Source organism: Sorex araneus, chromosome 6 (genome assembly GCF_027595985.1).
Source record: "Sorex araneus isolate mSorAra2 chromosome 6, mSorAra2.pri, whole genome shotgun sequence".
Lineage (NCBI taxonomy): Eukaryota > Metazoa > Chordata > Mammalia > Eulipotyphla > Soricidae > Sorex > Sorex araneus.
In genome coordinates, this window is record NC_073307.1 from 54,310,263 (window position 1) to 54,338,262 (window position 28,000).

Sequence of the window (28,000 nt, forward strand, 5' to 3'; positions counted from 1 at the left end):
TCCAGCCTGTGACCCCGGCCAGAGCATGAAACGCAATTAACTCAGAAGCTCCAGAGACGCAGTCTGGGGCTCTGGGTCTGACTCGACTTCAGCTCCCAGTTTCCAGAGCAAGAAACAGCGCCGACGCCTGTGCCCCAGAACAGGTGGCAGGCCGACGCCCGGCTCCCCCTCGGCACTACACACCGGCCTGGCGACACAACGGACCCCCCTCTCCGGCCGTGGACAGGCTCCCCGTGGACTGCCATCCACTCGAGGGGCTCTGGAGGAGTCGCACAGTGCTCGAAGTGCCAGTCTTACACACCATCTGGTCGTGATTCCAACTCCCTGGGGTCCCACATGTGCCCAGCATGATCCTGCAGCTCTGCTGCGAGGCCCCAGTGCTATAAGCAAATTCCAGCCATGGCACACCAGGTGTGTGGAGGCCCCATGGAGGGGCGTGGCCCAAGCAAGTCCCCCCAGGTCGCCAGGCTGTGACCCCGATGACCATGGGCGCATACACAGAACACAGCCTTGACTGACCCCGAGCTAGAGCCTGACCCCCATGAGCATGCTCATGAGCAGCGCAGGGAAAGGGGTGCAGACCCCAGGGAGCCGGCGGCCAGGTGCAAGCCTGTGAACCCCACAGCCGGGGGGGGGGGGGAGGGAGGGAGACAGGGAGAAAAGGGAGGGTGGGGAAGGGACCCATTTGGGGTATTTGGTGTTTTGGGTTTTGGTCTTTGGGCCACACCAAGCGGTACTCGGGCTCACTCCTGGCTCTGCAGCCTGCTGGGCCTGGGAACCGTATGAGATACTGGGGATCAAACACCGGGTCAAACCCTCTGTCAGCACTGGGACCCCAGACAGCGGCAGCTGCCTCCGGCCAGAACCAGCAGGAATGCCCAGGTAAGGGCTGGCATCTGAGTCAGGCGAGCATCACACAGACACACAGACACACACCAACACACAGACACACCCACACACAGATACATATAGACACACAAACACACACAGAGACACACAGACACACAGAGACACAGACAAACACACAGAGACTCAGACACACACATACAGACACACATACACAGGCACAAAGACACACACAGACACCACAGACACACATGGACACACACACAGACACAGAGACACACACATACAGACATAGACACCCACAGGCACACAGGTAAATACACACAAACACACAGATACATACACACATTCACACACACAGATATACAGACATATATAGAGACATATATAGACACACACAGACGCACAGATATACACACTAATAAATAGACACAGAGACACACACAGATATACAGACACACAAACACACAGACACACGGGAACACACAGACGCACACACATACACACTGTCTCCCCCAGCAACCCTCTGCACCCTCTGCCTCCCTCAGGAGAAGCCTGGCTGATCTCCTAGCAGGGGTGCAGGGAGACGGCTCAAAGGGCTTTGCCCCCGGGACCCCCAGTTTCAATCCCCAGCACCCCATGGCTCGGAGCTGGCAGAGGCCCGAACAGCCATCCGGGCATCATGGCGGCGGGAGAGGGTCTTTGGGTCCGGGGCAGGAAAGTGGGGACCCCCTGCCAAAGAGAGGGAAAGAGAGAGGGGGAGAGAAAGAGAGGGGGGAGGAAGGGGGAGAGGGAGCGAGAAGAACAGAGACAGGGACAGAGACAGAAGGGCAGAGACGGAGAAAGAAAGAAGGAGAAAGAAAGGGAGAAAGAAAGAAGGACAGGGGCAGAGAGGGTGAGAGAGGGGGAGGGAGAGAGAGAGGGACAGAGAGAGAGGGAGACAGAGAGGGACAGACAGGGAGAGAGAGAGGGACAGAGAGAGAGGGAGACAGAGAGGGACAGACAGGGAGAGAGAGAGGGACAGAGAGGGAGGGAGAAAGAGAGGGGTGGAGAGGGAGGGAGAGAGAGAGGGGGGGTGGAGATAGAGGGAGAGAGAGGGAGGGGGCTTCAGAAGGGGCTTCGGTACCTCGGAAGCAAACGTGGTGGATCTCAGGGCGAGGAAATGCGAAGACCCCACAAAGCTTCCAGAACAGGACAGAATCCCCACCCCAACTCCCTGGACCCCCCAAACCCCTGCTCTGCCCCCAACCCAGCCCTCCAACCCTGCCTGAACCCAACCCACAGACAAGTGACAAGCTGTCACTGCCAGCCACACGCCCGGGCCGTGCTCAGGGCTGACCCCAGGGACTGTGGGGGGACCTGAGTGTCGGGAAAGGGGTCTGCAAGGCTATGGGAGGTGGGGGGTTGCAGGCCTGGCACGCATGCAGCCCTGAGCTTGATCCCCCACACCGTAGGCCCCTCACTGCACAGGGGGCCCCAGCACCCGAGGGAGACGTAGCCTGAGTGCCGTCCCCCCACTGAAAAGGCCCCTCCGAGAAAACACTCCCAGTGTGACCCCCAGGACGCGTCCCGAGTGCCGGGCCGGCCCTGGCTGCCGGAGCAGCCCCAAGCACTGCGCCACCCAGCCCTGTTGTCCAAGTATTGGCCGGAGCAACCCAGGGCCCCCTGAGCACTACCAGAGAGGTGTCTGCCCACCCCCGAAAGCGCTACAGGCTGGGCTCTCCTGGGGAGGGCAAAGCCCCTTTGCTGTCGTCCAGCACAAACCTGGGTCCTGGCCACACAGGGACGCGACTCACGCGCAGCCACTCCTCGAAGAGACCGGAGTCTGGCTCCCCCCAGAAGCATCTTCTGGGCCAGGGACACAGTGCCAGCTCAGGCCACTGGGGCCCCCAAGATGCTGAGCTGGGGCTGTGCCTAAGTATGCCCCCAAAAGGAAAAATGGAAGCCAGCAAAACCAGCCCCCCGTCTCCCACCTTCACTGGGCAGCAGCCCCTCTGCCACACACGGTCCTTTCTTCCATTGCCAGGGGACAGAGCAACGCCCGGCCAGGTGGCTCTGCTGGTGGCACCTGGCAAGTCTGACCAAGAAAGAAGAAGGCATGGCCACCCCCAGGCACCCCCGATGCCCCCCCCCGCAGTCCAGAACTGGACCTAATCTGTGCCTTGCAGCCAGAGAAGCAGGACGGGAAACAGTAAGGAGGGGTGAAGGGTGAGGGGTGAGGGTGACTCCAGTCCAACCCCCAGCACCACCCTCAGCTGCCTGAGCACCGCCGGGTGTGACCCCCAAATCAAAATGGGGACACGCTGATGGCCTGACAGACGCAAGACAGACCCCGAGGGTCAGTGACTCCCCAAGGGCCCTGCACTGAAGGGCAGAGCCAGTCAGGATGCACCTCCTCAGCCCCAACTCCCACCCTCTCTCCCACCCTCCTTCTGCTGACCTGGAGGGACAGCGCGTGGGCTGAGAGTCCCAGGCCGCGAGTCCCGTTCCCGGAGCCCAGCACGTGCCCAGCACCATGCCGGGAGCTCGGCCACCTGACCTGCAGCTCACGAGGCTGCTCCTGGCCCGGCCTGGCTAGGAGTGTGTGAGCAGTGCAGAAAGCAGGGGGTGCCACCATCCTGGCAGGGCACATGAGGCGGTCAGCACAGGTGCCAGCTCCAGAGCTGCAGCGCAAACCTCGGAGACCCAGCCCAGGGTGGGCACGACCCACTGCCCCCAGAGACCACCACCAACCATGGAGGGAAGAGGAGAAAGGGGAGGGATTTAAAATAAAACAGGGGTCCGAGCGATAGACAGCAGGGAGAGGCCTGCCTTGCAGACAGCCCACCCAGGTTCAATCCCTGGCACCCCAGATGGTCCCCTGAGCCCCACCAGGAGTGAATTCTGAGCACAGAGCCCGTAGGAAGCCCCCAGCACTGCTGGGTGTGGCCCCCCAAAAGCAAAAAGAATTAAAACAAAAGAAGGCGGTCCCAGGGATGGCCTCCAAGCGAGCACTCAGCCAGGGGCAAGTCCCTGAGCACTGTTGTGTGTGGCTCCCCACGTCTGCCCCGCACAAATTAGTCAGTTATATAATAATCACATTAGCTCAATTAATAATCATCATCAAAACCAGCGCACCTCCCTGGAAAAGCCAAGAACACAGGCAGGAAGGAGGCCAGGTGTGGAGGAACCTTCTGGAAGGGAAAGTCGGCCACAGGGTGGCTGGGAGCCTCAAGGTGCCGGTCTGCCCTAAGGCACCCAGCCAGTCTCAAGATGTCCAGCTGCAGGAGGACAAGAAGGAGCTGGGCCTGGAGTGGCTCCTTCCCAACATGTCAACCACACGGGGCCTGAGGCCAGGGGCAGGACTGAGACCCCCACCCAACACACAGTCAGGAAGCCTGAGAGGGCACTAGGAGTGCAGCTGCCCACAGCCAAGGAGAGACCCTGAAACTGACCCGAACCCTAAAATCCCATACCGCTTCCCGCCCACCTGCTCCGAGCACAAGAGGGTGCTCGGGACCCCTGCAGTGAGACTGGCTCCCTGGGGCTTAGCCCAAGGAAGGCTCCTGCAGTCTCATTCATTCGTTTGTTCATCTGCTCATGCCACCAGCAGCCCTCATGGGGTGCCGGGTTGCCGATACAGAGGGGACAAGGCAGGCCCCCCACCGGGTTTGGCCCCAAACCAGGTGACTGAGGGCTGGGAACTGAGAAAGAAACACAAGAAGGCAGGGTGATGGCACGGGCAGGAAAACCCAGGCCAACCCCAGCCAGCCTGGGGGCTTCCTCAGAGCACCAGAGCGGCAGATGTCCAGGCCCTGGGGTGGGCTGAGCCCATGTGAGGTCTAGAGGAGGGAGCTGATAGTGAGCAGCTGGGACCCTCCTGGGTGAGCTGAAGGTCCAAGAACAAAGTGCCAGGTGGGGCCAGGCTGGGACATCCCTGGGTGGCTGAGGCACCCAAGAACGCCCAGAGCTGGCAGGACCAGGCCCGCCTGGGGGAACCTGCAGCAGGCACCCAAATCCCAACTCCCATGTCAAGGTGCCCCTGCCCCACCCGGGAAGTGGGGCATCCAGGCGGGCGCCTCCAACAGGACCTCAAGGTCGCCATCACCCCTGGGCACCCTGGGGCCTGGCAGGAAGGGCACGAGGACGCAGGAGCAGACAGTGCCCACGGCCGCTGAGTCAGCCAGTGCCGGCAGCCAGCTCTGGGCCGGGTGCCACACGGAGTGGGCAGGGGACGCGTGAAGGGGGCCGGAGCCAGAGCATCTGCCCGCAGAGCACATGCCCCGCCACCCCGGCCGGGCCTCTCTCCCCCCCCCCCCAGGCTCCCTCACATGCTCTCTGGAGGGGGGGCTGCCGATTAGTTTGGGGGCTGGTCTCCTGCTGGGGGGCAGCAGTGCTCACCTGTGGAGCTGCTGGGACAGGGACAGGGCGGAGCACGGGGTGGGGGGTGACAGGGGAGGTGAGGCCTGGAGGACGGAGCCCCTGGACTCTGCCCCAACAGGGTGTCCGTCCGTCCCCACAGTTCTTGGCTGTGTCTAGGAAACTCGGAGGTGTTTGCACTCCCTCTCGGCTTCCCGGGGCGCCACGGGCATCTTTGACAGTTCCCTTTTATTTTTGTCATGCATTTCTTAGCGAGGTTGGCAAATTGGACGGTTTCTGTGTCTCCAGTTCACAATCTGTCGCCACCAATTATTCTTGTGAAACTAATATGTCCTTTAAAACACACACACACACACACACACACACACACACACAGAGTGGGTCCAGCCGGCTCCAAGGGCGGTTATGCAAACAGGTTAAGAAGCCCCAGTCTTGGGGGACCTGGGGGCGCCCCTAGAAGCAAGTAAGCAAAGGGGGGAGAGTCAGAAGTGGGGCATCACTGGCTTCAGGCTGCCGTGCCAGTGCCCACCCCCCTTCTCACTCACACATGCACGCACGCACACACCATCTGCTTCATTCTGAAGAAGCTCCAGACCCTCAGAGAGGGATGGAGGCGGTGGGGGAGGGGTCCCTGCACCCCGAGGAGATATACCCTGGGAAGATGCCCAAGGGCTCCACTACCCAACAGGTCACCTGTGAAGGCCACCCCAACCCCTGTCCCTCACCCCATGGCCGCCACCATCCCCCATCTGCCCTCCCCCCTCCACGAGAAGACCCTTCTCCATCTGCCCGTAGATGGGACCTCCAGAAGAGCAGGGGCATCGGCGGGGACTCTGGATGGTGTCCTCTGCGCGGTGGTCACTGTCCCCCCCACCTTCTAACTCAGCAGAGGGACCCACGTTCCCAGTGCACAAGGAGGAGGAGCTCGGGGGCGCTGCGCACCTGCCGGGCGCCCCAAATGCGTGGGAAAGTCGCACCTGCGACCCTCCACTCTGTCCCCGTTTTCTCAAGCCCTGTTGTTTCTAAGACCGCGGGCGGACCCAGAAAGGAAGGGGGTGCAAGCTCGGTCTGCAGGGCGGAGTGTCCCCAAAGGGCTGGCCGGTTTCGGGGTGGGGGCGGCGGCGGCACAGTAGGGGGTCCAGGCCCGCGGGGCGCTGCAGCCCGAATCTCTCCCTCCCGCCCGCGAGCAAAGACAAAGTTGGGCCGCGGCCACCGCAGTGTCCGCGGCCGATGGGGCCTGGGCGAGGCTGGCCAAGGCGGCCCCGGCCTCGGCTGCCACTCCCCGGGGGGTTCCTGCCGGCAACGGGGCGCTGGGGCCAGAGCCGCAGGGGTGCGGCTGGCCAGCACCGGGCCAGGGGGCAGGTCCGCGCCTCGCGCCGGCCGCCGGGGTTGGGGCGACCACCCCGCCGCGCAGCGGGCGGGTTCCGCGCCGACTTTCTCCCTTTGGGCCTCGGCACAGGCACGGAGACTGGGGCAGAAGCGCCCCCAAAGTCTGGAGTGGACGCCCGGCGGCGCGGGGGGCTGGGTGGCCGCGCCCAGACGAGTCCGCGGGGACCCGGGGAGGAGGGGGCGCCGAGCCCGGGGATGCTCGGCCCGGCCGCGTCCGCGCGCTGCGAGAGGGGGGCGGCGCGGGGCTCCCCGGACCCCACCCGGCCGCGGCCGCCGCGGACCCCGCCGCGGACCCCACCCCCCCGCTTACCTGGCCCGGGAGCGGAGCCGCCCGCCGGGGCCCGAGACCGCGCGCGGGGCTGGCGCCGCAGCCCTTTGTGAGCCCGCGCGAGCCGCGCACGGCCCAGCCCGGGAAGCTGGATGCGGCGGGCGCGCCCCGGACGCGCGTACGGCACGCAGGGCCGCCCCTCCGGGCGCACGCGGCCCCCCGCCCCGCCCCCTGCACGGCGCCCGCGCCCCCCGCTCCTTACGGCTCCGCGCCCCGCATCCCTCCCCGCGCCCCCCGCCCTGACGACCCCGCGCCCCGCATCCCTCCCCGCGCCCCGCATCTCTCCCCTCGTCCCCCGCCCTACACGGCCCCGCGCGCCGCATCCCTCCCCGCGCCTCGCAGCCCTCCGCGCGACCCCCGCCCTACACAGCCCTGCGCTCGCATCCCTCCCCGCGCTCTGCATCTCTCCCCGCGCCCCCCGCCCTACACGACCCCGGGCGCCGCATCCCTTCCCGCGCCCCGCGACCCCCTTTTCCCCACTCGGCACCGCACGGCACGCGGGGACGGGCCCCTCGGCCCACGGGCTCCCCGGGGACTCGAGGACAAAGGTGCCCTCTGGGTCGGTGACCTCTGGGGCCCATCGATGAGCGCACCTGGGGCTCTGGAAGTGGGTCGGCGGCCCCGCTGGGGGTGGGGGTGGGGGCGCGCCCGGGTTCTGTGAGTCCTGGGCGGGCGGAACAGGTGAAGGGCGCCTGGTCCAGCGCTGTCCCCTGGGGGAGGGGGGCTCCAGGGAGACAGGGGCGCGCCTTCTGGGCGCTGTGGGGATACCCGGCTCAGTCCAGGCCCACGGTTGACCTGTTTCGGGAGCCCGCGAGGCCGAGCGTGGAGGTGAATGTCTCAGCCTTTGGCTACACCCGGTGGGGTCAGTCAGGTTTCCCAGGAGCGCCCACACCTTTGCAGGAGACAAGCCTCTGATGCTGTGCCTGGGGGTACAGACAGAGCCCGAGTGCTCCAGGGTCCCCTCTCGCCAACAACAATTCGCCAGGGACAGAAGATCTTTGGGTCAGCACTGGTGTCCCCATGAGTCCCAGTGGCTCAGCTCACACAGTCACTGGCTTGCACTAGCCCCGGACACCTCTAGCTGCAACGACTCAAGAATATGGGTGCCGAGAAGGGCTTCTAGTCATTCCACAGAGCAGAACCGCCGTAAGGTACAAAGATGGGGGGGCGGGGCCAGGTCCAAGCCCCAGAACCATGAGGTCCCCCAACGTGTTCTGGTGGCCCTGGGCAGCAAATGGCCCCAGCAGCACTAACTCCTGCGGCCCCAGTCCTGAGGACCCCCAGACCCCAAGTCTGGTGAGCCAATTCTGGCTCTGGGCCCCTGAGCATGGTTTGCCTTCCATCCCCCCCCCCCCAAAAGAAAGTACAAAGATGACTAGGTTTGACTTTAGAGGGATAGCTACATAGCAAAATCAACAGATGTAGCCGGAAAAAAAGTGTGGGGGGGGGGGGAGGGAGTTCATTTCCCTGATATCTAGATGGCAGCTAGAAATAGATCCAGGAAAGGAAAAAAAGTACGCAAGAGAAAGGACCGGGCAAAGATACCACAGACATTTCATAGGCAAGGAAATTCATGTGGCTTTTAAGCATCTGAGATGTCCTTCTTGTTGATGATAGAATGTAAATTTAGGTGCACCTAACTGCCCCGACTTGGCCAGGCAGAGGCCAAGAACACGATCTCAGGAGCCCAAGGGCCCGGGGAAATGGTAGTTACAGAGCAGCTCAACCTGGAACTGCAAATGGGTGCATCTCAGACACAGTGTTGGATCCCTGCTACCAGGATGCTCAAGATGCTCTGACAGAAGATCCCGGTTCCAGGAGGTCCCATACTCCCGCCTCACTGGTGCTCCAAATAGCCATGGGCCAGAGAGATTTACGGGGCAGAGACAGACTCCAGTTTAATCCCCAGCACCCCACATGGACCCCCAAGCACCGCCAGGAATGGTCCCTGAACACAGAGCCAGGAGTCAGCCCTGAGCACTGCGCAGTATGGCCCACCCCGCTCCAAATCAGAAATAAAAACCAAATAGCCGTTCAAGCAAATCGATGAACAATGGGACGACAGTGCAGTGCGGAGCTGTTCTTGCAGGGCATGGCTGCAGATGGCCCTCTCCCCCCTCACCCCTGCCGAACAGTTCCAACAGGAGCCCCTACCAGCACCACCACACTCTGTGGCCTTGAAAGGCATAAGCAGGTGATGGACCAACAAGGAAGATTTGCTGAGCTGGAGAACAAAAAGCAGGATGCAGACGTAGAGGGCAGCATGCTTGTGGCATTCTCATTCATGACGCCATCGATGGCCACCTGTGCATACACAATAGCATATGCATGTATGTGACCATGTGTGTGACTTGTATCACCAATCATACACTGGATGAGTGTGTTTATAATATACATGTGTGTGATGGCGACCTTCATATGTGTGACATATGATCATGTAGCGATCATGTGTGGTGTGTGACACATGCATCCATGTTGTGGTCATACACATGCATGACATATATGATACTTATGATACAGGTACATGTGTCTAGGATGGCCATACTTGCCTGTGACATACATGGTAATGACAAGTGTGCATATAATTCATGTTATCACACACGTGTATATAAGATAATTCACAAGAATAATACAATCATGCACACATATGTCTTATTATGATACATGTGCGCCTAAGAGTATACACAGGTATAATACAATCACACATGTGGGTATGTGTATGATTGTTGTGTGCACATGATTACACACATAAGTAGATGGAACACGAGTGTATGTGGTGATCTGTATGTGTGCAACCACATGTACACACATATGATCACATGTCTATGGTGTGTGCTGACCATGTACATGCATATTGATACTCACAAACACACCTGTGTCAAGCTCTGGAAGGACCCAAGAAACTGACATCAGGGGTCTCCCCCGCAGGGCAGCTGATGGACAGGATGGACAGACGCTGCCTGTAGTCTTTTCAGATTAGGAAGTTTCCGCTCCCCTCTATTGGCACTGATGCCCAGGGCTCACCCAGAGCTGACATGGTGCCCTTAGCTGCAGTATTTGCACACTCAGCTGTGGCGCTTGCACACTAGGCGCAGACACTGTGCCCTCGGCTGCGGTATTCGCACTCTTGGCCCTGGTGCTCTCACACCTGGAGCTGTGCTCCCTAGGCCCACCCTCCTTTCGAGGTGCTTGCCGAGGTTCCTGTGGGAACCACAGTGTTCACATGGGTGTGGACCAGTGTGCCCGGGGGTCTGCGCTCACATGTGATTCTGAGGTACCCCAGTAGTTGTGGTCTCCCACACGCGCTGTGGTGAGTCCGGAATATTGCCTTGGAGCCGGGACCAAAAACAGCAGTGCTGCGGGCTCCACTCAGCCCACACTGCCCAGGGCTCACAGTTCCCACCTGCCCGCACTCAGGGCGGGGCCTTGCCCGCTGTCCCCTAGTGTGTCTTATTATCTTTCCAAAGACAATTTTTTTTAGTTTAGCCACATCCGGTGGTGCTCAGAGCTTACTCTTGGCTCTGCACTTGGGAACTGGTCTGGGCGGCCCGGGGACCACGTGGAGGGCTGGGGATAGAACGTGGGTCAGCCAACGCAAGGCAAGTGCCCTGCCCACTGTACTATCATTCTGACCCCCAAGACAAAACTTAAAGATTATCATTCTGGTCTGGCTGTAACCCTCTGGATAGTAATGGACATCTGGAGTCATGGGTCCCTTTTTCCACAGTGGGTGCTGGTTGGGGAGGAGTAAACCCTCTGACCCAGGCACCCTCTTGCCGGTACTTAGATCACTACTGCCACCTACACCTGCGTTCAGGAATTACAGGCTCAGTGCCAGCACCATTTCCCGGACACACACCACTAACCTGGGTTCAATCCCTGGCACTGCTGGGAGTGATCCCTGAACACAGTCAGGAGTAGGTCCTGAGCACTAAGGGGGGCTCATACCTCCCCCAAAAAATATAAAAGAATGAAGCTCACAAGTTCCTCTCCCAGTTGTCAATGCATAAGGGAGTATGTGTGTGCATGTGTGTGTATGTGCACGTGTGTCTGTGTTTGTGTGCATGCACGCCTGTCTCTGTGTGTGTCTGTGCATAAGTGCATATGCATATGTGTCTGTGCAGGAATGTGTATGCGTGTATGTGTGCCTGTGTGCGTGCATGTGTTTGTGCATGTGTGCGTGCATGCCTGTGAAGCTCAAGAGTTCCTCTCCTAGGTGTCAATGCAGAAGGAACAGTGTGTGTGCATATGTTTGTGCCTCTATGTGTGTGTGCGTGCATGTGTACATGTCTGTGTGTATGCATTTGTGCATGCATGTCTGTGTCTGTGCATATGAATGTGTCTGTGCAGGGCATGTGTGTGCATGTGTATGTGCACCCATTTGTGTCTCTATGTGTGTGCGTGCATGTGTACATGTCTGTGTGTATGCATGTGTGCATGCATGTCTGTGTCTGTGCATATGAATGTGTCTGCGCAGGGCATGTGTATGCATGTGTGTGTGCATGTGTATGTGCACCCATGCATGTGTGTATATGTGTGTGTGCGTGGCCAGGAGCTGGCCACTGGGGAAGCCTCAGTAGTGGCATTTGTACATGCATGAGGCACACGAGGGCACATCCAGGGTTCAGCTGGTCTGAGGGACATCAGCAGGGCCAGATCTAGCTTGTGCCTCTTGACCAAGAGGAGCTGGGGAGAGATTGGAGATGCTACAGCAGGGCTGGGGATGGGAGGAGACACAGCGGGGCTGGGGGTGCTAGGAGAGCCACGCCTATAGGCTTCACTCTGCCTCACTCCTCCATGTCTGTCGGACCCGACATGGTCTTGGTCTCTCATCTTTAGCTGCCCCAAACACCGGCAGCTAAATAGTGTGGGCACTGTCCTGTTTCCCAGCATGCAACAGCCGTGTGCAGGGGGAGGTGAGAGCAAGTGGAGTCATCCAGAGCTGCTGAAATAATTAGGGTTTCACAGAGCACATGGGCAGGGCTCCCCCCCGCTCCGGATTAGTTCCTGACCCTCCATTGCCTGTGGAACTGGCTGGGTCCTTGCAGTCGGAAGATGTGTGCTGTGGGGCATGGCTAGATCTCAGTGGAAATACTCCAAAATGCTTTTTGTTGCTTCTCTGTCTTCCTGACCAGGGCATAAATGTTCTCTGTGGGGACTTTGGACACAATTTCAATCATCCCATAGAGTGCTTTGTTTTCTGTTTTTTCTCTTTTTTGGGGTGGGGGGTCACACCCGGTGATTCACAGGGTTTACTCCTGGCTCATGCACTCAGGAATTACTCCTAGCAGTGTTCAGGGGACCATATGGGATGCTGGGAATCAAACCCACCCAGGTCGGCCGCGTGCAAGGCAAACGCCTTACCCACTGTGCTATTGCTCCAGCCCCTTCTTTTCGTTTTTGAAGGCCACAAACAGTGGTGCTCAGGGCTAACTCCTGGTTCTGTGCTCAGAGATCACTCCTCACAGTGCTTAGGGCTTACTCCCAACTCTGTGCTCAGAGTTCACTCCTGGCGGTGTTCTGGGGATCCTATGCCCTGCCAGGGATTGAACCAGGGTCGGCGGCAAGCAAGGCAGACACATGAACCCCTGGGCTATCCTCGGACCCTCAGTTACAGCTGATTCTGCTACACATTCTTTTTCTTTTTGGTTTTGAGGCTTATTCCTGGTCTGTGCTTACTCATGCCAGGGGTTGGGGACCTTATGTGGTAGCTGGGATGGAACCCAGCCGGGCTGTGGTGCTGTGTCCACTATCCTGTCTCTCTGGGTGCAGAGTGTCCTTTCTCCTTACATCGCTGAGCCCCAGGACAGCAGGCCTCCAGGAGGAGCAGGGAGTGACCCTCCCGGGTCTTCACAGGGGCACTGAACTTCAGGTCTTTCTCCAGCTGACCTCTGTTTCCTTCGTTCCTGCTTTCCCTGCTGGGGCAGCACGAACCCCTCCTTCCCCCAGGGGCAGGAACCCCTTTCGTCCCCACCAGAGTGTGTGGAGGCTCGACGGTTCCCACTGGGGCCAGGAGTGATCATGAACACACCCATGCCCAAGGTCCTCTCCCGCCGCAAGGTGCATGTGTGGGAAAGAACTGGATTTTTTTTTTTACTTTTTGGGCCACACCTGGCGATGCACAGGGGTTACTCCTGGCTTTGCACTCAGGAATTACTCCTGGCAGTGGTCAGGGGACCATGTGGGATGCTGGGAATAGAACCCGGGTCAGCCCCGTGCAAGGCAAATGCCCTACCCACTGTGCTATTGCTCCAGCCCCAAGAACAGGATTTTTTTTTAAAAAAGTATCTTCTGGAGGAAAAACAGTAGCAGCAGCTCTCACCAGCAACGACCCCCAAAACAGGAAGAGACGTGGCTGTGCAGTGGGGGCTTCACTCCTCCCCACTCTCCTCCACCCCCCGGCTCAGACTCTGAGTTATCAGGCTGCTCTCGTGGCTAGTGACATCAAAGATGTGTCTGTCAGATCGTGGCTTTGAGACTTCAAAAGCCAGGCTCTGCGGGGGGCGGGGGCGGGGGAGAAAGAGGAGTTCTAGTGCGGCCTGGAGAGAGGCCAGCAGGGAAGACGCTTGACTTGCCTGAGTGCAGCCAATCCCAGCTCGATCCTCGGCATCCCACAGGATCCCCTGAGCACTGAAAGGCGTGATCCCGGAACACAGAGCCAGGAGTCAGCCCTGACCACAGTCTGTGGCCCAGAACTCATGAAGGAAAACCAAACAGAAAGCGTGGGGCAGGAAGAAAAGTGAGGGGAGGAGGAAGGCGGGAATGTGAGAACACGAGTTAGCTCAGAACTGTCTGATGACAGTGCGCCCATCCTAGGAGATTCGGGGCTGGAAGAGAGCATTGGGTTTCTGGTCTCTGGGGGGCTTCAGAGCCACACCCCAAAAGGGGCTACTCCTGGCTCAGGGCCTGGGAGTCGCCCTGGCTGTCATCAGGAACAACAGGGTGCAAAGATCAGGCCCTGGAGCGAGCAGGAGTAATGCCGTCAGGAGGGGAACCAAACTCCCAGGGCTGACTGAGCAGAGAAGGAATCGCCGAGGGTCATGGAGAGAGAAGGGCAAGAAAACGGCTGTGTTCCCCCGGAGGCCGCAGGCTCTGCCGGGGCGACCTCTGCTGGCCGCAGACCAGCAGCTGGCGGGGCTGGGCCCTGGCGTGCTCCACTCCGCATGGCGGTCACTTGGGGATCGTTCTGGGGAAGAGCAGAGTGTCGTCACGATCTTTCATTCTGCGTCCCAGGGAGGATGGAGTTGTGTGTGATTGATCCCTGCCTCTGCACACTGGGGTCTTGGTTACACCCTCAGCACTACATGGCCCCTCAGCTCCCCTCCCCCGCCCGCCAAATAACCCTGAGCACCTTAAGGTGTTTCCCCCTTAAAAAAAAAGGTGACTATTTTGAAACACTCTGAAGCATCTGATCATTTTGAACAAGCTCCGCTTTTCAAAGAAAAACCACTGTGGGGCACACAGAGGCCAGGGAGGACACTTGCCTTGCCTCTTCCTCCCCCGGCAGCCCATGGGGTCTCCTGTGCACCCCCAGGAGTAAACCCCCGAGCACCACTGGCTCCCCCTGACTTCCCACACCCCAAACAACTCGGCAGTGTATGAGCAGTTCCAAGCGGCCAGAATTCCCTGACCCTCTGCTTGAGAATGCTTGGCTCAGTGTTCTCCGGCTGGGCTGTGCCCTGAGCCTGGACGCACGAAGCTGCCCGGGCTCTGCAGCCAGGGCCATTTCTCTCCAGTGCCAGGGATCAAACCCGGGGCCTCACCTGCAAGGTGAGAACTCACACCTAGCTCCATCCGTGGCCTATTGTGACGAGACGTGCTGTACCCGACCCACCACACAAACACACACACACACACACACACACGTGCTGTACCCGACCCACCATCACACACACACACACACACACACACACACGGACAATGCCTTTTGGGCAGGTAACACATTGAACTTGGCTTGAACAGGAAAGTTTATTTTCATAATGCTCATGATTTGATAATGCTCTCAAAGTGCTCAGAAATCTGTTTTCCCCAAAGCGGGAAATATACGATAGAACCAAACATTCAAGTTTTATTGATTGCAATGCTACCTAAATCTTGGGTACAGCTCTGTCTGTCTGGGCACAAGACCAAGTGGACCCCCACCAAGCGCTAGTGCCATGCCTGTGACCCCAGCCCCTCGCCCCGTGTTCCTGCAGGACTCTGCACTCTGGGAACCACTGTGCCGCAATTCTGCAGGAGCGATCACCCGGAGAGCCTCCCGCTTTCCCCACTAAGTCTCCCTCGTGTCTTCCCCCAGGCCGGCGCCCGAGGGCCACCCCTCCGTCTGCAGAGTCCCTGGTGCTCCTTTGATGCAGCAGTGTGCGGACTCTCCAGGCCTCGAGCCAGGAGAAACTCAAAGGGCTGCGGCGTCTGACACGCACGGGGAGCCCCGGGCCCAGCCCCCGGAGCCTGCTCGCAGCAACCCCCAAGCACCAGGGTAAAACCCAACACCCAGAACGAAACTAGTGACTTCAGATTCTTGGAGAAAAGCTAGGAGTGATATCGGGGACCACTGGAGACGCCCACGTTTTATTGTCTCATAGGGGAGCCCTTGGCGTTGCTCCCAGGCCTACAGCGTCCCGTGCCTGTGTCTGTGATGGACGCAGACAGGCATCACGCCTGCTCCAGCTCCACCAGGACACCCCCACAGTCTTTGGGGTGCAGAAAGATCACAGGCTTCCCGTGGGCTCCAATTTTGGCCTCTTCACTCAGAATCCGGATCTTCTTTTTTTTCAGGTCGAGCACGGCTGCATTGATATCGTCCACCTGGAGGGAGGGAGACAGAGAGCGGCAACTGAGCATCTCCACGATCACAAACCACAGCACTGTGTCCAGGGAAAGAAGGTGCCCCTCTCCCGAGAGGAGCAACACAATGCTTAGGAATGTTCCCTACAGGTGAAGCATTTCCTTGTAGCCTAAACCATAAGGCTACCGCATTACTTTTTTCTTGTTTGATCCTGCAAGTCCCAGAGAGATGTTCACCCATGATACGGGGTCTCCCATATAAATGGGCTGAAAATTAAAATATAAGGGCTGGAGAGGAAATGCTTATCTCATGTATGGCTGGCTTGAGGCCTGACCCCTAGCACTGCCTAGGGCAACCCAAGTCCCACCAGGAGTGATTCCTGAGCACAAACTGGCCCAATAAAAGCAGAAACCAAGAACAAATGAAGGGGAGAGAGGGAGAGAGAGAGTGAAGGAAAGAGAGAGAGAGAGAGAGAGAGAGAGAGAGAGAGAAAGAGAGAGAGGGAGCGCATCTGCCAGAGGTGGAGGGGGAGGGAAAACTGGGAACACTGGTGGTGGGGAATGTACAATGGTGGTGAAGAACTGAAAGGTTTTGCCACATTAAATAAACCCAACCATGAAAACCTTTGTAACTATGTATCACACTGTGTTTCAATTAAAAAAAAATTTTTTTTTAAATCTAAAAATATCCAAAAAACCCAAACACTGGTATTTTTTCCCAATTCACAGCAGACACAGACCAGATTGGAGCAAATGAGCGGGACTTCCTGGAGCCTTAAGACCCCTGGCCATCACTTCACAGAAACGAAGATCACTCAGAATCTCTCTCAGTGCTTCTTCGCCCTAGAAGGACTCCCTGACTTGTCAGAGCTCCCCTCCCCTCTGACTTCTGCCCGTCTGACGGGTATGTGGGTACAGTTCTGCCCCCCATGGCTCTCTCTTGGCAGGCGCTGACCAGCCCATCTTGCTGTCCTCCCGCCGCCTCGGGATGGATCTGCTGACACTAGTAACTGTTCTTCTAGGTTCTTTTCTTGCCCCACATCTTGCCCTGTTGGTCCCGCCACCCCGCTCCCCCTAGTCTTGGACCCCTAAGAGGCCAGCCTCTGGAACAAGCCCATAAAGGCTGTCACAAGAGCACTGCCACGGGGAGGCCACAGGCTCCAGCATGGTCAGAGGCAGAGCAGGGCTCCCGAGCAGGCCAACAGACCTGGGATGCTCTGACGCCTCTGCCCCACCCCATTAGGCGATGCCCCAGCACAAGGGGGAAGACAGGGCCAGTGTCCCAAGTGCAGCCCCCACTGTGACGCGCTCAGCCAGCCAGTGCGGGTCCCAGAGTGCCCATTTTCCTCTCTCGGCTGTGACCAGAGCATGACTCAGGGTGGCGGAGGAAGCAGGGTCCCAGGCCAGGCAGGCTCCTGTCCCTCGTGGCTCTACCCCAATCACTCCCCTGGACACATTCTGCACCCCATCTTCCCGGGCCTCCAGGAGACGCCCTTGTACTCGCATGGCTGGCTCCAACCATGGCTTCCGGGAAGCTCTTTGATCCCAAGATCCACTCTACTCCCTGAGAATGTTCCAGACCTACAGTGTGGGGGTGGGGCCCCGGTAGCAAGCCCCTCCCTGTTCTACCCAGCGTTCCCCCATATCTGCTCCCCTGTCATAACCAACTAAAGGTCTCCGCCCCGAGGCCTGTGAGCTCCGGGCCAGAGATGGGCACTGAGACCAAGCTGTCATTTCCTCTCTGCAATCAGGGAATCTGTGGGTCCCCCTGGTCCTGTTCAGAGGCGTGGATGTGGATGTGTGTGTGTGTGTGTGTGTGTGTGTGTGTGTGTGTGTGTGTGTGTGAGCGTGCACAGGTATGACCTGCCCTGTTAGCTGGGCATGCCTAGAAGAGTGATACCCTGCAGCAGCAAAACAGCCAGGCTTAGACATTGGTGCCAAATCCTCTTCTCCACTGTAAGGGCAGGAAGGCTTCCTGGAGGAAGGGCTGCTGTAGGTAAGGGCAGGAGAGAGAGAAAACAGGTCTGGAGCATCTTAGAGTCCACACAGAAGCCAACCAAGAGCCTCCCAAAACGCTGGGGGAAGCTGGAGCCACAAGGGGAGGGCAGGGGCTCAGCCTAAGCCTGCATGCCTGCACCCATGAAAACAACTGATAATAACTGAGCCCAGAACAGATGGCAGGGAAGGGCAGAAAACGATGACGCAGAAAAATCCCACGGCGCCACGGCCATTCCTTCAGTGTGGCCATGCCGACCATCATGGGGGATGAGCACACACAACCAGGCCTCTGAGAGGCCAGGGCCACGCATGGCCCAGAGTCTACGCAGTGCCAGGAGAAAAACACCAGACAGATGCCGTGTGGGGCGGGCCACTAATGTCACCTATCACAGATGCCACTGTGGGATGGGCCACCAATGTCACCCACCACAGATATGACTTCGGGACGGGCCACCAGTAATGTCAAAGATGCCAAACCACAGCAGCCAGCGGCGCTGTCAAGATGAGAGTTGGGGGAAACCTGTAGAACAGGGTCCCGGGTGGGCACTGGGAGAGGGGATGGCACTGGGCGGCAAAAGGGCACCTCTGGGGAGAACAAGGCCAGTGGGACAGCGGAGTCACAGGTGTCCATGGGAAGAATAGGACAATGGGGATTACAGGAGCCAGTGGAATAGTGGCCCACACTGGTCAGCTGTGATGACCACACGGATGAACCATTTGTAATAAGTGAATTTGTTTCTTGTTTGATCAGGGGGCATACCCAGCAGTGCTTAGGGCTTACTCCTGGCTCTGGGCCCAGGCCTCACTCCTGGGAGGGCTCAGGGGTCCCAATAGGGTCAACTGTGTGCAAGGCAGCGCCTCACCCTCTGTGCTGTGTCAAGCTCCTAAGGACATGCAGAATCAGCCCAGCCATGAGCCCCTCATCCTGCAGACATCGATGTCACTATGCTGTTTGATTTCTCAAGGCTCACACTCGACTCAGGCATTGTGGCTTGGTGAGAATTACTGGTAAACTAAATTTGGTACATCAATAATATTCCAGTAAAACTTAATTAAAAATGAAGAATACAATGAAAAGGTCAAACAAGTATGGCAAAACCAGGAATGTTTGGACTCGGTTATGAGGGGTGGGTGCTTGCGATAGTCTTCTATTTGCTATATTCTCATAATGTCCTCATTTTTTTCCACGAGCTTTGATAACACCTACCTGAGATTGGGCCTAAACAACACCCTACTCAACCACAGGTGTGCAACACAATCTTGATACTGCATCCCAATATTTAGGCTATAGCATTTTTTATGTTCATATCCAAAAAATATCTTTGAGACTTATTAGTTTTGTTTTGCAAATGCCTAAGTGCTATTCTCCTCACTTCTATTTCCATGAATTCTCTCATTAACTTTAACCTTAAAGATCTTTCACCATATTCTACCTTCTGTGAATGGTGGTATAAATTTTACATATTCGTTAAGAGCACTCCTAGTGTCTTATTGAGTAATAATAAAAACGAAATTTAAATGTCTTTTAATTTTCTGAGTTAAAGTAGATGGCACCATCTACTTTATGACGAAAGAAATGCTTGTGGGAATGCAAAAACAATTTGACTTGGGGAATTACGTCTGTCTCCCTAAGTCATAAAGATAAGTCACTAATAGTCTAAAAGCCATCTGAAAACATCTAATTTTATAATCCTTCATGGGAGAGTTGGGTGGCATCAGACGGTGTGGCGAGCCCTGGATGCCACTGGCAAGAACTCTGCCATTCACTTCAACTCCTCACCAGCTCTTTATTTTCGGGGGCTGGGGGATGTGTTCATCCAAGTCTGGGCAGTCATGTTGATCCCACCGTCATCTGTCAATTCAAACTGACAGTGCCACAAACCAGTCACAGAGACACTTCAGAGACATCTCCTGCAAACCTTCTCCTCTCTCTCTGGCTGTTGGCTGCCCCAGCTGAAAGCCTCATTGAAATCTTGTTTGTTTGGGGCGAAGAGTCACACCTGTTTAAGTCCCTATACGGTTCCCCAAGCCCTGCCAGGAGTGGTCGCTGAGCACAGAGCCAGGAGTCAGCCCTGAGCACTGCTGGGGGAAAAAAAAAGCAAAAGTCTTAGAAGATGTGATTCTCAGGGACACATTTCATGAACAAGGAATAACATGTCATTTTTGTTTGGATTATTCTAGAGGTGGGGGTAAACTAGCAGTGCTGAGGGGCTACTCTTGGCTCTGTGCTAGAAGATAGGCTCCCCACAGTGCTCAGGGGCACCATGTGGTGCTGGGATCTAACCCCCACCCCCCATACAAAGATTGTGAGCATCACCCAGTGTAGCTCAAACTCCATCCTGCACCCCAAAGTAATTCGGAGCATTTACTGACACTTAAAAATCTTACCGCCATTCTTAAAAAAGAATACAGTGGCCAAATTCACGTGATGCTGGCGACACAGGGGCCCGGCGCTGCCCCCCCCCCCCCACCAACTCCTCCCCTCCAAACCTAGGGATGCAGGTCTCCAGAGGTTGGAGCCTGGCAGTGCAGAGTGCAGTATGACTTGGGTCCTCCAGGGGGCGCCTGTGGTGTCTGGGGGAGGCCAGGAAAACACCCAGTGGTGCTGGGACCAGGCACATGCTTGCAGGGTTCAAACTCGGCCCGACCACAGCCCCAGCCATTTCAGTTTGCACAGAGGCCTGGGAGTAACAATGAGGGGCAAGTTCGAGTTCACCCCCACAAGGAGCCACTTCCCGCACCTCCTACCACCCACCTTCGTGAGGCTGGTCCTACCCTCTCCTCCCAGTTCCCAGGCCCGACTCTGCTTCAGTCACATCACTAGACTGTCTGACTCTCCGCTGAACTCCAGTTCCCGAACCTCCCTTTGAAGGCCCAGCTCTGATGTGGAGAGGAGAGCTTGGGTTCAAAGGCGGCCCGAGCCGCATCTCCATCCCGGGGGAGGGAGCGGCTCGGGCAAACCCCAAACCCTCCAGCCCAGCCCGCACCCGGGGACCAGGGCTCACTTGGGGGTTCCCGTTCAGGATGGTGCCAGCCCCCGTCTGCCTGCCATGTTCTTCCTCAGCAGGGCCAGGGGCCAGGTCCCAGCCTCACCCGCTGCAGGGTGTGTGGGGCTTGGAGGGGAGAGATGAGAACAGAGCAGGAGGCACCCTGAGGACACGGCACCCCACTCCATGGCCCCCTGGTCAGGGCCCCTGCTCACTGGCACCCTGGGCGAGCCGGCTCTGGCTCACTGGTGCAGCTGAGCAGATATCCAAGCACTGTGGCCTCAGCCTGCTGCCCCCCGTGACTCCTACCCCAGGCTTGATCCAACCCACATGGCAGCATCACCTTTGCACGTCAGGAAGCCCTCCCCGAGCCGCCAGCAGTTAAGCCGGAGTCACCCCAGACACTGCTGTCACGATGGGCAACATGACCAGCTGCAGCGCTGGTGTGCGGTGTGGGCTCTGGGTTTTTCCGAGGGCACAGTTTAGGTTCTCTGAACAAGGGCCACCTGGACTCAGTCGGCACCTCACAGAGGCACGAGGAAGCTGGGCTCATCCCCACCAGAAGGCCGTGCAGCTCCAGATAAAGGCGTCATCCTGGCAAGCCTCGGGTCTAGCAGGCTGTTCTGGGGGACCTTAAGAACACAGGGAGGGGCTGGAGAGACAGCACAGCTGCTTGGCCATTTGCCTTGCGAGTGCCCAGCCAGGAGTGAGGCCGGATTATCATCCCTCAAGCACAGTGTCTGGGAACAGCACATGGTCTTAAGATGCCAAGGGCATTCGGTACACTGCCACCTCTGCCAGCAGGGAGGGCACCTGCCGAGCACACAGGCAACCCAGGCTCAATCCCTGGTCTACATCGGGCCCCCTGAACCCACCAGGAGAGATCCCTGAAAGCAGAGCCAAGAGTACGCTCTGAGAGCACTGCCGGGGTGGCCCCCAAACCAAAAAGATCTTCTGCAAAAAGGAAATGGAAAACATCAAACATCAAGAGAATAAGAACATTGCAGCACTATTCACAATGGCCACAACCTGGGAAAGACCAAGTGTTCAAGAACAGGTGACCAGATGAACTACGGAATGTCTACACAGTGGAATACTACGCAGCTATTAGGAAAAATGATTTTTTTTTGTTTGGGGAGGTGTCTTTTCTTTTGGCTTTTTTGGGTCACACCTGGCAATGCGCAGGGGTTACTCTTGGCTCTGCACGAAGGGATCACTCCTGGTGGTGCTCAGGGGACCCTACGGGATGCCAAAGATTGAACCCGGCTCAGCTGCATGCAAGGTCAGCGCCCTCCCTGCTGTATTACTGCTCCAGTCCCATTAGAAAGGGTGAAGCAGGGCAGCTGTTGCACGCGAAGCCGGGAGCTGGACGTGGGTTCTAGATGCCTTGGCTTTGGGAGCGCCCCCTGGAGGATCCCTAGTTGGGGATGGGGAAAAAAATGAAGTCATGAAATTTGTCTATGAATGGATGGACATGAAGAGTATCATGTTGAGTGAAATGAGTCAGAAGGAGAGGAACCAACACAGAATGACTGTACTCGTTTGTGAAATACGAAAGAAAAAATAGTATGAAACTAATGTTCAAATACAGGGAAAACAGAAGCCAGGACTGGTCACGGTTGGAAGCTTGCCACATGTGTACAAGTGTGTGTAGGGTAGAGGGCAGTTAGGATAGAGCAGGAACCAGCATGACAATGATAGTCGGAAATAACTGCTCTGAACAAGAACTAAATGTTGAAAGTAGGTGAAGGTATACACACCTATAACCTTTCAGTACCTGTATTGCAAACCATAATGCCCAAAAGGAGGGGGGGGGAAGTAGGGGGGGGAGGGAGAGAGAGAGAGAGAGAGAAGCGCCTGCCATAGAGGCGGGGGAGGGAAGGAAACTGGGGACACTGGTGGTAGGAAATGTACACTGAAGGGACAAGCGTTGGAACACTGTATGGCTGAAACCCAATCATGAACAACTTTGCAACTGTGTACCACAGTGATTCAATAAAAAAAAACAAAAACAAGTTTGATCCCCAGCACCCCACCCCGGCTGGGTCCCCTGAACACTGCAGGGCTTACTCCTGAGCACAGAGTCAGGAGCACTATTGGATATGTGGACCCAGAGCCCCCCAAATACAAGAAAGAGTACCTCGATACAGACGTGGTGGATGCCCCCCACCTTGTTCTTCCGCAGGAAGCCTTCGATGGGGCTGTCCATCCCCAGCGGGTGCAGCAGCTCCATCTTGGTGTTGCCCAGGCTGACGAACACGACAGACACGCCGTGCTCGGGCAGGGGAACGGCCTCGCTCACCTCAGCGCCCAGAACATTCTGGTAAAATGCCTTGGCTCTTTCCAAGTCGGGCACGGCGATGGCAACATGATTGAGTCGGCCCAGCTTCCACAGGGAAGGCGCCACTTGGTGAGAGAACTGTGATGTGGAGTGTGTTCTCACGGCCGGGGCCGGGGGCAGCCGTCTGCACAAGAGCCCTGGAAGCCAACAGCAGGGGGCATGGCTGAGGGGGGCGCCTGCCCCGGAAGGGCTTCTCAGAAGCGAGCCCCCATGCAGATACGGACAGGCCTGCTCATCTTCAGCACTGAAGCAGGGCTTACCACAAATGCCTCGCTCCCGTCTATTCCTTCTCTTGCTTTGGGGGGTCACACCTGGTGGTGTTCAGGGAACTCTGTGGAGCCTGGGACTAAATCAGGTCTGCCACATGTGAGGTACGCACCAGACCCACTGTTCTCTCTCTCCGGCTCCGGCTCTGCCCCAATCAGCAAGAAATTCCAAAGCAGGGGCCGGAGCGATAGCACAGCGGGTAGGGCATTTGCCTTGCACGCGGCCAACCTGGGTTCGATCCCCGGCATCCCATATGGTCCCCCAAGCACTGCCAGGGGTAATTCCTGAGTGCAAAGCCAGGAGTAACCCCTGAGCATCGCCGGGTGTGACCCAAAAAGAAAAAAAAAAAAAAGAAAAGAAATTCCAAAGCAAACCCTGAGCCCCAACTAGACTCAGCACAGAGCCAGGCTTTCGTCGTAACAATTTCCACAGATGGAAAATGGTGAGATGGGAGGGGCCGTTGAGAATAACCAGCTCCAGTCTGCCTGGCACACGGGGGAGCCACTTTCTCCCTCACCTATGACTCGCCTTCTCTGTCTTCTACCTGGCAAAGTCATTAAAACCTTAACCAGACCCGCCTTTTTAATTTTTATTTTTTGGCTTTTTGGATCATACCCGGTGATGCTCAGGGGTTCTGGCTCTGCATTTAGGAATTAGTCCTGGCGGTGCTTGAGGGACCATATGGGATGCCAAGTAACAAACCCAGGTCTGTCGCGTGCAAGGCAAACACCCTCCCTGCTATCCTATCCCTCCAGCCCTTAGATCTGTACTTTTCAGCATATATTTAAGTCAAGTGATTCTCAACGAAGGAAAATCATCTCATGCAAAAGCCAGGAGGGCAAACTGATGAGGATTCCCACCTAGTTTCCATTTATTTTTCTAACTCCCAAGGCTGAGGCAGACGCTGAATGTCCAGGAACCTGTTTCATCTAGAAATAAGGAATCCCGCCCTCTGCTGCTCCCCTGCCACGTTTGACAGCAGCTTCTCTGGGATGACAATCCCGGTCATGTGGGTGGCCCGATTAGATTCCTCTAAACTGAAGCCTGGAGAGATAGTATAGGGCTCAAGGCATTTGCAGACTTGAATCAAGCCCCTGAGCCACACGAGGCAGTGACCTGAGCACAGAGTTAGGAGTAAACCTGAGCACCACCAGGTGTGCCTCCGAACCCAGCACCTTCTAAAACAGAAAAAAGCACAACACAACAAGAGTTCCAGAGGAGCAAGCGGGAGAGCCCATCATGTAAACACCAAGTTGTTGATTCTTGTGAAAAACAGCAGACTGAAAAACACCGAAGCTGGAACTTCTAGTTCGGGGACCTCTGGTAATAGGAAATGCTATAGTGGCACTGTCTGATTTGACTGAAAGCCACAGACCTTGCTGGGAAAACTCATCTTGTGACTTCCATGAGCCTAGGAGAGACCCTGGGGCCTGCAGGCATTTGCACCAGGTGAGAAAGCGCCCACAGACAGGCCTGGTTCGGGGGTCTTCGATCTCTGCACACCCTGTGGGCCAGAACCCCTGTTCTGGCTGTCCTCTGTGGGAGGGCCGGGGCCCTGTTACTGGGGCACCAGCAGGTGTGAGGGGTCGAGTGGAGACGAAGTCCACTGCCAATCCCACGTGGGCAAGGCGTGCCAGAGTCAGCTCTGCAAACCCCGAGCCTCAGGGACCGGGAGGAAGCAGATTCTTCTGCTGAGTCCCAAAGGTTCTCACAGTCGGAGGGTTCCATTAGCCTCTGGGGCACAAAGGTCTCACCAAGTATACTTTGGCAGGCTGAAGGATGGCACATGCAGAAATGGACGCCTGAACAAAAAGTAAAATGACTGAGAAGGGCTGACATTTTTATTTTTAAATTTCGGTTGTTTGGGGTGTTAATCAGTTTAAAAGCAGGTAGGGCGTTTGCCTTGAGTGCTGCCGACCCGGGTTCGATTCCTCCACCCCTCTCAGAGAGCCTGGCAAGCTACCGAGAGTATCCCGCCCACACAGCAGAGCCTGGCAAGCTCCCCAGAGCATATTCAATGTGCCAAAAGCAGTAACAACAAATCTCACAATGGAGACGTTACTTGTGCCTGCTCAAGCAAATTGATGAACAACGGGAGGACAGTGATACAGTGCTTCAGTTTTGGGGTGGCAGGCTGGGCCACACCAGGCAGTGCTTCAGGGCCCAAAGCAGGGAATATCAGGCAGTGAAGCCAAGGTTATCAAGACATTGCTTAACTTTCCAGTTTTGAAACTGTCCTATTTTGGTGCTTGATTTTGAGTATCTTTGGTTTATGCTCTATGAGGACTGTCACTGGGGGGTGGCTGGAGCCACATTCTGAGTTGCTCCTGGCAGTGCTCTGGACTGCACAGCAAGCACTATAATCCCTGAACTCTCTCTCTGCCCCCAGCATATGTTCTATGACTCATGTCTACTTCCTAAGGGTTAACTTTGTTCCACATTGTTTTTGCCAAAAGCTCCTTGCAATGGTTTGTGGGCTAAGATGCTGGCCTGTTTTTATCAGGGGAAGTAGGAGAGTGCAGGGGGAAGCTAGAGGGCAGGGGGAAGCCACAGATTAAGTAGCACCTGTTATTCATTTGGGGACAGTTGTTAGACCATTTTTTCATACCACCTCTTTAACCTGATGAAAAGCCGAGACTCCTAAGACGATCACTGCACATTGCATGTGGATCGTGGCTTAGCCCTGGGGAGCAGCGCCTACTGGCAAACGGAAATTACGTGTCTGGAAGGATAGTGCAGTGGCTAGGGCCACGCCTGACGCCCAGTAGGTTTGATTCCTGGCACCATATGTAGTCCTCCAGCCACACCAGGAGTGGTCACTGAGTACAGAGCCAGGAGAAAGCCATGGCCACAAGCTGGATGCAACCAAAAAAAAAAATTTTTTTTTTAAAGGAAAGAAAAGAGGGGGCTGGAGCGATAGCACAGCGGGTAGGGCGTTTGCCTTGCACGTGGCCGACCCAGGTTCGAATCCCAGCATCCCATATGGTCCCCTGAGCACCGCCAGGGGTAATTCCTGAGTGCAGAGCCAGGAGTAACCCCTGTGCATCGCCGGGTGTGACCCAAAAACCAAAAAAAAAAAAAATAATAATGATAATAAAGGAAAGAAAAGAAATTAAGTGTTTAAGTATGCCTATCTAGAGTGATTGCAAAAGACAACTTGTTCTGCTTGAGATGAGGCTTTAGGCGGACTAGGAATTAATTCCTTGGGAGGAGAGAAACTAAGCATTTTGAAGCTTCTCCCCCTTGCGCCTTCCCCGAAGGTGCTAAGCAGGAGGATTTAGCACAATCGTAGCCAGGTCTGCACGCGCTTCCTCGCACCGAGTCCCGGCGCGGGGACCGGACTCCGGACCAAGTGCGCACGCGGGGCAGCCGCGGAAGTTTCGGCCACTCCGGCTCGCGAGGTCCAGCTCTGATTTTCCAACGGAGAGAACTCGGGTCCCTTGGGCCCGCAAGGACTCGCCTGTGGACTGACCTTCGGGGCTCCCACGAGGACGCGGCACTGCTGGGGCGCGGCCCCGCTGCCCGGGCTCGCAGCGTCGGGGGGTGGGGACGGCGGCGCGACCAGCACCGGCCGCCGGGCGGCTGCCTCGCCCCCGCCGCCACCACTGGGGGCCGGGGCGCAGGCCCCCTCGGGAAGTGCCCGCCGTGCAGTCAGAACTTGGGCCCCCGCGGCCGCCCCCCGCCCCAGCGGCCCGTCCAGCGCGTCCTGCCCACGGGAGCCCAACGGCGCGGGGTAATCACCTGCCGCACTCGCAGCCGCCTTCAGCACGCGCGCCATCTTGGAGAGCAACCCCGAACTCCCGGCTCGCCGCCGAGATCGCGAACAGCGCGGCCGAGGGGCGGGGCAACGCACTCAGGGGGCGGGGAATGTGCTTAGGGGGCGGAGTAACGGGCTCAAAGGGGCGGGGCAATGACCTCGGGGGGCGGGCAATGTGTTCAAGGGGCGGGGCAATGAGCTCAAGGGGAGGGGGGAATGTGCCTCAAGGGGCGGGGAAACGGGCTCTAGGGATCGGGGAATATGCTCAAGGGGCGGGGCTATTGCTCAGGGGCGGGGCGAGAGATGCCTCTGGTGAGTGTCGGCACGCCCTTATTTTATAACCCAAGATGTTGAAGTCGCCGGTATCAGAAGCAGCCTTCTTTTTTTTTTTTCATTTTGGGTCACACCTGGCGATGCACAGGGGTTATTCCTGGCTCTGCACTCAGGAATTACTCCTGGCGGTGCTCAGGGGACCATATGGGATGCTGGGAATTGAACCCGGGCCGGCCGCGTTCAAGGCAAACACCCTACCCGCTGTACTGTCGCTCTAGCCCCAGAAGCAGCCTCTTAACATGTGTGCGCATCACCCTCTTGAGAGTTCTTCAGAATTGCAAGTTTAACCATAATGCCCAAAAGGAGAGAGAGAGAGAGAAAAATGTCTGCCAGAGAGCCAAACAGGCAGGCGAGGGGCGGTACGGGGGAGGGGCGGAAGGGAAACTGGGGACATTGGTGGTGGCAAATGTGCACTGGTGAAGGAACGGGTGCTGGAACATATGACTGAAACCCAACTATGAACAACTTTATGATGTGTATCTCACTGTGACTTAATAAAAAAAAAAATCTTTAAAATATTTTTTTTTAAATGAACGTTCAAGGGCCCCTGGATGGACCAATGGCTAGTTCCGCTCTTCCGCTCCGCCCCGCCCCTCCCCTCTCTTCTCCTC

At 57.1% G+C, this 28,000-nt stretch overlaps 2 protein-coding genes across 2 annotated transcripts in view; both read right to left on the minus strand.

Annotated features, from left to right (window-relative positions):
- Positions 1–7,058, minus strand: part of APBA2 (amyloid beta precursor protein binding family A member 2) — a 74,451-nt gene extending 67,393 nt beyond the window's left edge. Inside the window, exon 1 of the mRNA XM_055141298.1 lies at positions 6,905–7,058. The gene's annotated coding sequence lies outside the window, so the exon portion shown is untranslated. The remainder of the gene's footprint in view (positions 1–6,904) is intronic.
- Positions 7,059–14,871: 7,813 nt separating this feature from the next.
- On the minus strand, positions 14,872–27,164 carry MCEE (methylmalonyl-CoA epimerase). The gene is made up of 3 exons (XM_055142302.1): positions 27,041–27,164; positions 22,832–23,169; positions 14,872–15,727 (listed from the first exon to the last, which is right to left on the minus strand). The coding sequence occupies exons 1-3, from the start codon at positions 27,075–27,077 to the stop codon at positions 15,575–15,577; spliced, it is 528 nt and encodes a 175-aa protein (XP_054998277.1). The 5' UTR covers positions 27,078–27,164; the 3' UTR covers positions 14,872–15,574.
- Positions 27,165–28,000: the final 836 nt, after the last annotated feature.